This window comes from Idiotropiscis lumnitzeri, chromosome 13 (assembly GCF_059441095.1).
Source record: "Idiotropiscis lumnitzeri isolate Australia: NSW breed Sydney's pygmy pipehorse chromosome 13, RoL_Ilum_1.0, whole genome shotgun sequence".
Classification (NCBI taxonomy): domain Eukaryota; kingdom Metazoa; phylum Chordata; class Actinopteri; order Syngnathiformes; family Syngnathidae; genus Idiotropiscis; species Idiotropiscis lumnitzeri.
In genome coordinates, this window is record NC_142403.1 from 20,087,463 (window position 1) to 20,102,247 (window position 14,785).

A 14,785-nucleotide genomic window follows, 5' to 3' on the forward strand; every position below is an offset into this window, starting at 1 on the left:
CGTAAATGGAAACAAGAACTACATCGACAACAAACCTGTATGGTTTGTGTGTGTTGCAGTTTACTCATTCACTACCAGCCCAGTTTAAAAAAAAAAAAAAAGGATCTTTGACGTCTTTATCCGTCAATGGCCGTGAATGAGTTAAATAACATAGCCAGCATTGCATCATCGGTTCGAAACCGGTGCAGCAGTCATGCACAATGTCCTTCACTAAATTATTGTCATTCTCAGGGAAATGAATTTTACGGGTCATTTTGTCTGCTTGGTCGTCGCGAGACGTTCCGCTAATGGCACACAAAAGCCTGGCCGTGCAGGTGTAAGGGCTTCCCAACATGAAAGGCCCGAGATCAAAGCCGATACCGAATGGCCACTCTGATCCCCGTCGCCCACCACCCCAAGGGGCCAGAGCTCCATGGGGTCTTGAGCGCTTCACTAACCCCGCTCGACACCCTTCGCCTCACTTCTTCATTGTTGGTTGGTCAAAAATGGCCGCCTGGAAGCCGCTCCTTTTGGATGTTCAGCCCCACCTCCGATTTTTTTGGATGGCCGGGACCTGCCTGACAGATGCACAACAGGGTTTTGTCTCGGGCCCCCTTCTGATCTTACTGCTGAGCCGACAGCAGCCGAATGACCGGTAACGGAAGCCGATGGGTGTGTTAAGTCGCGTCGTGACCAAAAGGGACAACTGTTTAGTGCCAAGTCAGCTCTGCGCACCCACTCCGCTTTAACACCATCTCCGGGGCTGCGGCAGTTGTTTGACACTCTTTGCTGGCATTTGCTTTGACTTAGTGGGAGTGGGGGAGGAGGTGGGCGGTTGAGCGGGTGGTCCACTGGAACTCTTCAATTTGATGACTCACATCCCACGGTGCTCGGTAACATGGATGTTTTGACTTCCCCTTGCCCTCATTTGCCTCGCATCACTTGTTTTATTTTTGGGGTGTGTGTGTCTTTTGCCAACGTGGATTGAGAACAGACGGCGGGCCAAGCGATGCAAAAAAAAAAACAAAAAAACGTTGGATGCTTTCTAGGAGTCAGAGATCCGAGTTCAAGAGTGATTTGTAGTCATGGGTTGGAGCCAAAATTGAAAATTAAATTAAATTAAAATTAAAAAAAAAATTGTTGACCAACCTAAATTTAATATTAGTTTTTTTTTTTTTTTGCCTTATATCGATAGTTGATATGACTATTTACTAATACTTTAAATAAACAGAAATAAAACCAAAGCGGACAAAATTGATTTCCATGATTTACGTTGATTCCGACTCATTTCTACTTGACGCAGTGGCAACGTGGCCTCCATAAATCCCTCAATCCGAGGATGATCGTGATCATGGGTGTTCCGGCTGCGGACCTTCCCTGCGTTGGCCGCAGCTGCTCGGGATGTTCGACTCTGTCAAAGTGATGGATGACCTTCTTGTGTTTCCGTCATTGTTGTTCATACTCCCCAAAAAGTTGACGTGACCCGTCGCCGAGGGATGTTGTTACTTTTCCACCTCATCTGTTGTTTTACGGTTTTTTGCCTGCTCTCCGTTCGTTGATGGGAAACAGCAAAATATTATGTCCATAAAATGTCATCAGGCCTCCGTGCCGTGTCATGAAAGCCTTTAACAAACAGTTTGTTTTTCTCTACGAAGGCACATCAAACAAACGAGACGGCGGACGGTGGATTTTGTTTCCCTGTTATTTTTTGTCATTCACTCGTTGATTTATACCCCAGGCAAAAAAGAATGTTTGTGTTTTTCTTATGCGGAGGTTCTCATTAAAATTCCTGCACGCCACCCTCATCTGAGGTCGATGAGTCACGCCGGCCCGCTTTGATGACGTCACGCTGGTGTCGAAGCCTCTCGTCGTGGCCGGCTGGCTGACCTCCGCCTGTGTGACACAAGCCCGTCATTACGCCGTCACACGAGGCCGCAAATCTGGCAAACACGCCGTCAAATCTTTCCATTGCTGGGATGTTTTCCCGAAATGCTTGTGGGCTGCCATACCTCTTGTTTCTCTCGGAGGCCCCCAAATTGCTCCAACTAATGACGGTTAGTTCTGATGCAAAACTAGTTATGTAGCTCATGTGTCTCTCGCTGGCCCGCCGATGCAACTTGTATTGGAAACACGAGCCTCATCAGGGTATACGATGACAAAACGTTGCCATGGTGACCTGAAGTGAACTTTGCCCATTGCATACCGTGCAGTACCTGTTACCTCTCATCCTTTTTACGGCAGTAAAATTGGGTTGTTGGGTTGGTGCTAATCCAGATGTGTATTTTTATTTTATTTTTTGAAAGTATACAGGCACAGTGCATATTAATCAAAGAGTTTTCCCGTAAATATGCCAGATTATAGCCAATGGCTAATTTGCATCCGTTGTCCCTGTAGCAGGTTGATGTTTGACTATACAATAGAAAACATAACATAACTTTAAAATACAGTACAGTTTCAAGAAACACACGAATGGACATATAAATACATATAAGTATATATATAAGTAATAATAATATAAGTATTCAAGCCGAGTCATGTGATTGAATTATTTTGCCTTGGTGAATAACTCCCAAAATGCTGTAAATAGATGCGCAGATGGTGTCGATAACCTCCGAACGCGATACTCTTAAGTTGGCCGTCCGTCTTACACAGCTGAGCTCATCCGTCATCGCTGTAAATCCTGTCGATGTTTTGAAAAACACGCGGCGAGTGAGTGAGCGGGCAAGCGGCTGCTTTTTCTGCGGGTAATTACCATCGTCACCGTGTCAGGGTTTACGTAATTCCCAAGGAGAGGTTCAAAAGAGCAAATCATGTGATTCCACCCGGGTGGAGGGTAACTCTACTCCCCCGGTGTGGACTTTGTGGTTCCCTTTTGTCTTTTTTGTGTCCCTTTCAAGACTGGCCAGCCCAAACACAACTAGGAAGGACTTGACTTGTTTTGCTCTGTCTCATCTTAACCTCCTTTTCCCAGACAGAGAGCGACGTTGTGCGCTAGCGTGAGCGTCTCTGAGGAATTCCATGAGTAGTTACAGGTCACCCCCCCACCCCCCCCACCCCCATAAACGTGTCTACTCTTGTCCTGCGCATCCGTCTTCTGTAGAACTACATGCTGGTGATTATTTGCATTGTGTTTCGGAAAAAGAATCAACGTCATCCTTTGCCTGATGAGTAAACGCCATTTGTAAAGACACGAGGGGTCTTTCATTGCGTCCCGATAAGCTATGCTCTCGTGTAGACAAGCCAGCATGCGGGGACGTGCATCTGCACCTGAAAGCCTTTGGGCAGAGTCTTTTTTTTTTTTTTTTTTCCTCTCTTCTGAACTCCAAACTCTTTGCCCGTGATTTTTCCCTGCACTTCTCTGCCTAGTGTTGGTGAAATTTAACAAAGATTTTCTTAGCGTTGTTACAAGCGGTGGTGCAACTCTGGGTGGTCCTCCGCGCAAACATATTTACCAGTGGCCTATGACGCCCCAGCACCCCCCCCCCCCATCCCCCGCTCCCATTTCCCTTCGTCTCATCTCTTGCAAGTCTGTCAGCATGACAATAGTAATGGGAGCAGTCATTAGCCCACTCGCCACATTCCTATCGCACCTGCAGGCCGCCACAAAATAGTTTTAAGCAGGCGTCTTGTCCAGCGCAAGGGAGGAAATATTTATGGAAGTCGTTACTTCTACCAAGGAAGCTCTGGTTTTATTCTTCAAGGAGGATTCACTTTCTTTAGTTTTTTCAGTTGGTGGTAGCGTCAGTTACCCCCAAAAAATGTTTAGTTTTGCCTCTATTAATGCTTCAAACCGTAACTTTACAACAAATGTGATTCCACCTATGACCCTGTTAGATAATTGTAGTTTTGTTTCTAATTACGTTAGATGTGTTTCAAGATTATTGCTGAAAACACGTGAATTTTTTTTTGTTTTAATTTTCGGAATGAAAGTAGAAAATGTGTAGTTGGCTCTAGTTGTAGTCCACTCATAGTTGTATATTGTTGATAAATGGGCTAAAGTGTGGAGCAGGAGTTTATCAGCATAAAAATGATATTCAAGAATAAAAAAAAAACAGCAAATATACTGGTGGTACATGCTGCCCATTGACGTATTTGACCAACTGGCATAAGGAAAACCTGTCAAGAGTTTTTTTAATTAAAAAAAACAAAACCTGTTTAAAATAAAATCGACTAATAAACACAGACAAAATCAAACGTTTAAAAAAGGAAAAATGATGACAAAATGGGATAAAAATACACCACAAAAATAACTAAAATCAGGCAGAAGCTAACTCAAATAAGGTAAAAAAAACCCAAAAAAACAATATGACAAAAAATGTTGATTTCTTAGATATAAATTTGTATTTTTTTTCCCCAAATTCTGGAATTGAGACGGCACGGTGGCCGACTGGTGAGCACGATGGCCTCACAGTGCAGAAGTTGTGGGTTCGATTCCAGCTCCGCCTTCCTCTGTAGAGTTTGCATTTTCTCCCCGTGCCTACGCGGATTTCCTTTGGGTACTCCAGTTTCCTCCCACATCCCCAAAACATGCACGAGAGTTTGATTGAAGGCTCTAAATTGTCCCAAGGTGTGAGTATGAGCGCGGATGGTTGTTCGTCTCTGTGTGCCCTGCGATTGGCTGGCAACCCGTTCAGGGCGTCCCCCGCCTATTGCCTGAAGATATCTGGGATAGGCTCCAGCACCCCCGCGACCCTTGTGAGGAGAAGCGGTACGGATAATAGATGGCTGGATTTTGGAATCGGCCTCAAGAAATCCAAATGGTTGTGGCCCTAAAATTGGCAGTAGGTCCGTGATAGACGACAACGTGTTCTGACTTGCGTGCAATTCGGGTTGTGTCGCCACCGTAGGAACCGAACTCCATTATAAACCGACGCCACGTCTTCAGTGGGGTTTTCGCGTGTGACTATTTGGTCAGCTGCCCGACACCCTATCTTTTCGTTGTGCGACTGCCCTTTCCCCAAAGAGCCCTTATAGTACCTCCTTGGCCAATGAGGAACACTTTGACCTATGACCCTTTGTTGTGATTGGTGGGGCCGCCGTGATCAACCACGGGCTGTTTGGCTGCTGGCATGTTAAGTGTTTTCTTCCCGTCCCCGGGGCCAAATAATGATTAGTCCAGAGTTTCGTTTTCAGTCGTTTGACCTGCGACCCCCGCAGCTATTACTGGCTGTGGATGCATCTTCGATTCGGTGCTGCCGTCTGCCTCGGGCTCACCTTGAGTGATGTGCCCTTTCGGACCGCCTATAAAAAGTGAAACTTTGAAAATTCCCCCAAAGCCAGTTTCCAATAGCGACATGAAAGTTGGTTGCCTTGTCTATCATGAGAAGAGCCACAAAAAAAAACAAGAAACCATGAACAAAAAGTTAAAGAAAGTCTGCAGCTGCCATTGCATCTTGTTCTCATTTTTTTTTCCAATATTAACAAAAAAAAAAATCATTTGAATAGGAGTATGTAGAATTTTTTTATCCACGGTAGCAGCTAGTTAAAATTTAAAATGCGTGTCTAACTAAAGTAGACCTCCAAAAAAGGTCTCATGTCTGAAAAGGTGCAGAAAATCTGGTTGGCTTTCTTGTCATTTTAGGGTCAATTAGTCCTTATAAGACTTTTTCCCGTTGCAGTTTATCCCGAGTGGCGTCTTTGTTCTGCTGTGTTGATCCTCATGGGAGGAATCCTTGGATGCTATAATTAAAAGCAATTACGTATCATTTTGTAAACGTAAGATGTCTCATCCTATAGACTTTTTTTATTTTCAAAAGAATCGTGACTGCCAGAAGATGAGATGGGCGTCTTCTTTCAGCCGGTTCCCTCTCACTGATACGCTGTGATTAATTATGGCGAACTTGAGGAGAACGACAACGCTGACAAGAGTGGCAGTCGAGGTGGTTAAGGCTCTCCGCCATTATCGCCCCTTCTGCACAAACACCCCGCCGCCACGCGAGGATTACGCTCTCATTGTTTGCATCCCTTCCTAAACACGTCTCATTATCTGGAAGTGCACTTTGAGCCCATTTGTCTCCCACAAACACAAATCCTGTCGTGGGCCAACCAAATGGCCATAATGTTTGTTTGAATGAGTCACAGGCCAGGATGTGCAGAAACACAGGTGTGTATTCCGTGCGGCCTGAATCCATCTTCTCCATGGCGTCTTATTACTGCTGAGGCTTAAGGAGGCAACAACTGCTTCAATTTACGGGATCATTGTGGATCTCGTAACCCCGGCAACCGCAGATTTTGCCGTCACTAGAATCTGAATCAGTTGGCAGAACTGTCGGCTCGGACTTTGTCATTTGAGGGGTCCCTGTACCCGCTTTAGGAAATGGAGGCACGGGCCTGCAACGGCAAATAAAATGTTCTAGCATCGCCATTCGCACCTCAGGATCCCGATATACGGTGTCGTTCCTTTACTAGTTTTGTCATGTCAATATATTTTGGGGCGGCGTAAGATTTTAAGGCCAATGTCAAAATACCCCCAAGATCAATAATTACGGCACCTTTTCCCCTCTTTTCTTTCTGGCGTCGCTGTAATTAGCCTATTGTGAGGGGGCGGTCATAAAAATGAGGCCCTGCTCACGGCAATGCGAGCCGCTACTTGTTTGAAAGCAGCCCAGAGTCCAACAGGACGGGACAAGACGTGAGAAACCAGCAAGTAAAATCATCACTTGAATTTTCACTTGTGAACGCACTTCTTCTCAATAAACGTCTCGTCAACCCTGCGGCGATCCACTTTTGAAAAACCTGAATCCTTCAACGTTTTTGCTTAGTATGTCCAACCGTGAACTTGAAGGCGAGCTCGCGGCTCCATGTTACATCTGGGCTCAGTCCAGGCCGGAATGAACAAACACACTCGCGCTTTGTTTACAAAAGGGGGGAAAAAATGGTCATCGCAGCAGTGTTTGTGCCTCGGACCCTTGCCAATTCTGTGTCAATATCCTTTCTTTGTTTGCCCTTTCGAGGGGTGTACAAATACTGGGCCGACGCAAGCAAAGTTCTTCACTCGGCAACACGGCCATTTGGAAGTGACGGCTTGGTATTTCAAGACCAGACCTTAACTGGAAAGCAACATAGCGGACCTATAGAGTCCACTTCCTTGACTTCCGCCGCGCTAATGGAAGTTGGTCCGAGCGGGGCAGGTGGCTCCCGCTGAATGAGTCGGAGGAACAAAAGATCTGACAGTGCTCGCTTTCAGCCGCAAAACGGCGAATAAAGTGAGCTCACGCTTAGTATTCAGCTGGTATTGACTGCCCGCTCCGTTCACTGATGCTGTGACATTGGCGGACCAAAGCCCTCTGTAGCTCGGATACAAGTTCACTTCTTATGTGCGACTCGTCTCTCGGGACTTAATCCACCAAATTAAATCTGATTTGATTGCTGCCTGAAATAATGGCTCCTTTGTAAGATAAGAAGTTTCAACAATCTACCGAATCATCATGCCCATTTTGCATCCATGTTCATCAGTTTGCTTCTGTTTTGAAAGGGCATACAAGCGTGTATCGTATGGCAGAAATCATGCTGTGCCAATCACTAGGCCTTATTGTCATCAACTCGTCATCGCAACTGTCAACCAATCTGACAGCCCATTGACAAACAGAAGAGACGCCCGCACGATTGCATCTGAAGGCCTCGTTCGAGGGTACACGAGCGCTTGGTATTATGAAATCTGCCTGGCAACACAAGCTCGCTGAATTCTAATTGGATAAAAACTCAAGCCTAAAAAAATTCAACACTAGGATATAATATGGCATCAATGTGAAGAATACGATCAGGATTTCTTGATTACGTTAGGCCAGCAGAGAAGGCCTTCAAGGCCTTGAGCGCTCACCACTATATATTTAGTTTTTCTGAAATTTCAACACCAATAGTAACTACATGAATATGTCAATCGTTCTCTCTATATCTTTTAGGGACGTGCGACATCAATAGTTTGTCTATTTTAGAAAATGTCCAAGCCAGATCAAAGACATTCATCTGTCTAATTTATTAAAAGATTGTATGAACACCAGCAGTACTTGGCATATATCATTAAAATGAAACGATCATTTGCTTAACTGCACATTCCAAAACTGCTGAAATATTTCTCGCTCAGTGTCTGCAACAGAATACCGACGCGGCTTTAGGATGGCACGCCATGCTGTGTCATCTTTGCTGGCGGCATTGTAGCTTGTTGGCTTCCTCTGCTGCTGTGTGTACTCTAGACACCAGCGGGCCCCTGCGAAGCCGCTCGTTAAAGCCCACTGTATGAACTGGCAAGCCGTGAAAGAACTTCTCTTCTCTCGGCCTTAAGTCAGACAAGCAGAGTGGGTGATCCACTGGCCCACCCAGAACCGCCTTTACCTCCCCCGCACGAGGGGCCGGCCAGGTAAACCATCCCACTCGGGCTTAGACAAAATGCTGTGCCAGTCTGGGTTTTGTGTGGAAAAAAAATAAATAAATAACTCCCATGAATACACCCTCATAAGAACCGTGTGTGTGTGTGTCCATAAAGCCATGTTAGCTCCCTGCTAAAACACTTTCCTTTTGTCGGCTAATCTATAGCTTACTAGCGGTACTCGGGGGGGGTACCCCAACCATGTCTCGCCAGAAGAATGTTTTTATAGAATTTATTGCTTGCACCGATCTCTTTATAGACACCAAATCTCTGTGTAATTCCTCCTGTCCCACATGGCAACCTCATGGAGCCAGGTAGCCAAGTTCTGTGACGGATGGCTTTGATCATCGACCCGCTTCCAGGTTCTCAGGAACCTCCCTGAACTTCAGCTCCAGGTCAGGACCTGGCAGTAAAAAGCAAAGAGGGCCGGGGTCAACGGGCGGTTAGTGCCGTGATGCGTTTTGCACCTGGCCGAGTGAAATACTGTAACATCGTCTCGCTTCGTGCGCAAGGTTCGAGTTGCGTCTCTTGAACTTGAGCCTGGTACACGAGTTTCCATCGCAGCACTTTGTTGAAAACTTCCCGTTCTCATCGTGTGATCCATCTGGCTTCCAGACTGCACCTTTTTTTTTTCGAGTGAGCGCTTTCGTGCCTGCAGTAGACGGCGAGCCTCATTTCCCGTGTCGTGAGCGGCAACAAACAAGCGCGGGGGAGTTGTTGTACAGAAAAGTACTCGGCGAAGCTTGAATGGGTTATTGCAGTAGATGAATTATTCCCACAACACCAAAGCTGAGCTCGGCTTTTTATGCTTTCGGCTTGTTTGCTTCCACTGCAGAAAAAAAAAGAAGCAGTACACAAGTATTTACAGTAAATGAATGTTATTTAGCTCGACGTATTGCTCCATCTTGTGATCACGTCACTTCAATCGACTAAATTGATCTCGTAAAGTCTACTTAGAAGTTGAATTGGTTTTGTGACCAACTTGTAGCTCGATTTAGGTGTTTCGTTTTGGCAAAATGTACACCTTACCTTACTTTGTTTTTATTTTGGATTTGTATAGAACGACATTACTCGCTTGCAGTCATGGTTTCATTGTCACTCCCGGTTGAAGTTTTCTGTAAAACTGACAAAAAAAAAAGACAAATTACATCAAGTATATTTAAACACCAAATTCTTCAAACCATATAATTTAATCTACAAAAGATGTCAAACGAAAGTTGTCGGCTGTCTTCGTGCTAACATATAATTTATTGTATTGTATTGTATTATAACAATATTCATATATTATCTTTACTCAGTGGGTACGAATATTTCTGCTGCTTGGTAGGGGACCTTCTCTGCCTATTTTTCTTGCTCCTAATTATCCTGCATCTCTTCCAGTCGATCTCAGTGCTGACCTTTGAAGAAGTTGACTGACTTGACTTCTTGACAATCAGAAACATACTCTACCCCACCAAAAAACGGTTTCCATGGAAACTAGAGGTACATTGCGAGGCAGACAACAATGTGCCTTGAGGTTCCGCTGTGACGAGGACTTTTCGTCTGGCCGCATTGTCTCATACTCTTATTTTTAGTGGAATTGTGATTTTTACTTTGTGGTCGTATCATCACACCTCTAACTGTTCTTCCCGGACTTTTCTTTCTATTTTCATAAACCCGACTCCGTCTCCCTTTGTCCGTCTGCGTGCTTCCGTCCGCGGCCCAGTTCCTGCATTTTACACAAAGAACCCCTCAGGATCCGAAGGCAGAATGGCAGGGTGTTTGAAAGGAGCCCCGCTGTACAATGGTCATTAAAAAAAAAAAACGCCATTAGGAATCAATTTCATGCAGCGCTAATGGAGTCAAGATGGTGTCTTGCCCCTCGGAATCTCCCTTCCTCCCTGTCTTGCATCGGTGGTGGGCGGCTGGGATTGTTGGGCGGCAAATGACCTGCTAATGAACAACAAATGTCCTTACAAATGACCACCTGGCCGACGGCTGCGCCAGATATGTTGGCTAGCGTTCGGGCGAGCGCTTGTCATGTCCTCATGCAGTCCCTCATTGGATGCCACCTGCAAAGCTTTGGGAGGTGTCCATGTGGGAGTGTCGACATCTCTGGCGTTTAAACATGAGGGAGGAGGTGGGGGCTTAAGGTTTCTGTCTGCGTTGGCCAGACTTTGCTGACGGGGCAAACGTTGCTATAAAAATATGGTGGATGCGTGGGCTGTAGAAGACATCACTTCATGGTAATCTAGCGACTTGGAAGAGAGCGACTAAATCCCTTTAGCACACTCTTGTAATTGCATTATCCGGCATAGAGGCATGATTGTATCCAGCAGCTGATCAGTGTCAAAGCGGCCCACTAAGTGTCTCCGTCAGAACAGACCAAGCTTTTGATTATTATAAATCTGTCCGCACCCGTTCCATGCGGGTGACTGAAAAGAAAAAGTGTATTTTTAAAGCCCACGTTCTTCAGCTGACTGCGAGGAAACGGCGGTTATTTTTGGATTCTGGCGCACTTGAAGTCCAGGCTGAACGTTTCCTGTGTCGACGAGCGTAACAATAATGTCACGCAGCGATGCGATCTGTCTGTTCGAACACGCGTCCACGTCAATCACGGTTTCCCGTGCGCTAGTGTTGTCATTGCTAACAATCGTGTAGCCCACTCGGGATGTCAACTTGGGGCTGCCCCATCTTTGTGTTCCACACTATAATATGGAGCCTGACTTGGTGAGTGACGTGGGTGTCAGCAGATGAGAGAACTGGCTGGTAACTGGCTAACAGTCCGCAAGTCTTGCGCAAGCTAACCAAATTCTATATACTTTTATATTTGTATTATTTATGTATTATTGTTTACTTTCCTATTTTCACTACCCGCTCGTGGAGTTGTTTCCAAGCAGTTTGCGGTTCTACGCTTGCTGGTTGCTTCATGTTCATGTGAGTGACAAATGGAATGTTCACTTGAACTGTACATGGAAGGCGACTGTCAAAAAAAGGAATAGGCATTGAATCAGAATTTTTGGCACTTGGACCTGCCGTGTAAATCCGGCCTAAAAAGTTCTGCGGTTTTACATCCTGTCCCTCTAAGGGACCGTTGGGCCGACCAGCTGCAGCGTGTCAATGGCCAGTGTCCTCGTATTGCGACTGGAACAGATGACATCACCTGGAAAAGGGAAAGAAGGGCAAGAGGAAAAACACCGGATTTCTTTTTACACATTGACAGAAGCCTTATTATTCGCCATAACTTGCACGAGATGGGCAAAATGATTCTGACATCTCACCGTTACACCGACAGGAAGTGAGAATGCAAGCAAGGATGGTATTAGTCCCTCCCTTTTTGTAAAACAAGATCATTTGTGATCATTCTTAGTTTGGTCGGCTTGAGGTTGAGGTCAGGGTTGACAAATTGAACTCCAGAGAAAAAGGGCAGTCTGCCTAATTTCAGCTGACTAACCGTATCCTGAGTTCGGGTTGAACTAAAAAGAAATTGAAAAAAAAAGTCAATTGGGGGGGGGGGGTGTAATTTCAGTCGAAATGAGAGTGGGAAATGGGGTCTCATGTGGCCATTGTAGCCAATGGAGCGGACACATTTGCGATGCCGGGGCCATTATGTAACCGCAAAGTCCTTAAATCTTTGACCCTCTTAGAACGGTCACGGTGATTTCTTATTTACCGTGTCCGCAGATCCCATCGGCTTTGTGTCATTTGCGCCCACTTTATCATTTGCATTTTCATCACAGTCCTGACAACCCCCCACCTTCCGCATCCCCTGAAAGGAGGCCCAGTTCCAGTACAAAATGTAGGGGGACTCCCCCTCCCCCTTCCTCCTCCCCCTTCCTCCTCCTCCTTCTCCTCCCTCCTCGCCAGCGCTCCTGCTCCCGGGCCCAGGCGAGGCAATCGGCGTGGCCTCATTGGTTCTGTGCTTCGGTGTGTATGATTGTGTGCAGCGGGGTAACGTCAGACCGGCTCACCGTCAGCGCTCGTTCTGTACTTTCATTCTCCCCGGCGCCTCCCAATGCCTCATTAGCCTCCAGCGAGACCATCCAGCCTCCTCCTCCCAGACTCTCTTTTACCCCTTCGCTCCTTGCCTCCCCGTCCACGACACTTCACTTCCAAAGTGTTTGGGATTCACATCACTGGCGAGGATGTCCAGCAATCAGCGGGATAAATAGTTGTTGTTGTTGGGAAGCTGAAGCCTCCCTTCTAGACACCCCGAAGTCTGAATGGAGAACATTGAAGCTTCTCCGGCCTGCTACCCCCCTACTGGCTTGGCCCTCTTTCCTTGGATTGTCATCCCCTGAATGGCCCTTTCAGGGTTTTGGGGGGCTAAGATACAAAAAAACTCCTTTGGGGAGGGGGGGGGGTGACGGGACTGGACTCCTGAAAGTTTTAGTCGGACACAAATGTTTAAGTTCGTGGCAGACTTTGGAGTGTCAGTTCTTGATCTATGTTCTGGTTTGGGAAAAGAAAATCCTTCAATATGGTTCGTTGGGCCTTCACTTAAGTCTGAAAATCTGTGTGGTACCTTCCAAAAATGTGTTTCAGCAATGATTTTTTTTTTCATATTGCGCAACCAAAGCCAAGTTCAGAGAAAGGAAAATATTCTGTTTGAGTGTTTTCGTCTTTGCTTGAGATATCCTGGATTTGTCTTATAATGTTTTTCAGCATGCATCAGTTTTTTTTTCTTTTTTAAAGCTTAACTTTTTAAACTTGTCCCTATGTGTTCATGTGCCAGAGAACTCCCACATATTTGCGGTTTGGGATTTTTTATTTTTTAGTACTCAGACCAGAGCAATAAAATTTTTCTTTGGCCCCATCTTGTGGCTTCTTGGCAATAAGAAACGATGTAGGAGTGTGTTGAGGTGTTTCATTTATACAAAGGTAATGCAATGCTGCCCTCTTGTGGCATGTATAGGCATAAGCGGGCCTTACTTCTCAACACTATAGCGTCAGTAACTGCTTTTAAACTGGCTTCTGATTTAATTTCTGCATCAAAGGTGTGAAAATAGAGCCGGGATTTTTTGGACTGTCCCTTTCAGGTCACCAAAGCAACGCTCAGCGATTATCCGACATTGTGGGTTGTGTTTCGAGTGATTCTTTCTTCCCTGATTTGCCTTGACAAACCCTTGCGTGTGCGTGCGTGCGTGTGCGTGTGCGTGTGGTCAGCACTGAGTTAGGCCAAGCCACGGACTCGGTGATTTGGACGTGAAATGGAACAATAGCCATTTAGGAAGCTCACTGAAGCTTGCGCTGTCGCTTAACACAAATGGAGGCGCGATGGTTTTGTGTTGGCCGATTGTGTAACGTTCTCACAACTCATTCGCCACAATAAAAATCACAAGGAGAGTTTTCCACTGCAGTGCAGTTACTTGATCAACTGACAGACTCAAATCTCCCCCACCTCCGTCACACACGCTACTAAGCAAAATTCTGGCCGACTTTGTATATTTACTGTCCCACTTTTTGGTTTCAGGGCATCCCCCAGTTGCCGTGTGCCAAAGCGCTCTACAACTACGATGGCAAGGAGCCGGGCGACCTCAAGTTCAGCAAGGGCGACGTCATCATCCTGCGCCGGCAGGTGGACGAGAACTGGTACCACGGCGAGATGGGCGGCCTGCACGGCTTCTTCCCCACCAACTTTGTGCAAGTCATCAAGCCGCTGCCGCAGCCGCCGCCCCAGTGCAAGGCACTCTATGACTTTGAGCTCAAGGACAAGGAGGCTGACAAGGACTGCCTGCCATTCGCCAAGGTAACTCTTGGAGCGTGTGTGTTTCTTTCAGTTGAAGCATGCATGATAATTACATTTTGTCTGGCTTCTTGATGAACGGCTGTAATTAGGCGAGGCTTGACGAAAAATACAAGCAAGACCGGGCTCATTAGGTGGAGAGAGCAGTTTAGCTCAGCAAAATGCCGCATCTCGTCTCCGTCTTGAAGTGATTGGAAAAAAAAAAAAATCAAACTGAAATCCTGGGAGGAGTGTAGCCAAGAGAAAGACGACTTATGAAAGATAATAGACTGTTTAGATTCAAGTAATACATTTTCAGAGAACAAATATTCTTTTGTTTTCCAGGATGACATTCTCACTGTCATCCGCCGGGTTGATGAGAACTGGGCGGAGGGAATGCTGGGAGACAAAATTGGAATTTTCCCCATCTCATACGTGGAGGTAAGAAAAACACCCTGCGGCAGAATTAGCGTTCGCCGAGTGTGCTGAGATCCAGGTCAACACGTCGGTGGCTTCCTGCTCAAACGCTTATTTTTAGACTTTTTTTGACGGTTTGAGGTGGCGAGCTCAGAAATAGCACCACACGGAGCTATTAAGAAAAGTCTTTTTTGGGCTGTTTTCTTTGGGGCTTTTGTTGCTTTTATTGGCTTAGTACACTTTCACACTGCCTGTTTTACCATGTTGCTGTTTTAATGGCGCTGACACAAAATCAGGGGATGGGGTGGACCTGACAATTT

At 46.0% G+C, this 14,785-nt stretch overlaps 1 protein-coding gene across 1 annotated transcript in view; it reads left to right on the forward strand.

Annotated features, from left to right (window-relative positions):
• sh3rf1 (SH3 domain containing ring finger 1) overlaps positions 1-14,785 on the forward strand; it is a 31,138-nt gene that overhangs the window by 5,656 nt on the left and 10,697 nt on the right. The window contains exons 3-4 of the mRNA XM_088312380.1: positions 13,797-14,072; positions 14,394-14,489. Coding sequence (XP_088168506.1) covers positions 13,797-14,072; positions 14,394-14,489 — 372 coding nt within the window. The remainder of the gene's footprint in view (positions 1-13,796; positions 14,073-14,393; positions 14,490-14,785) is intronic.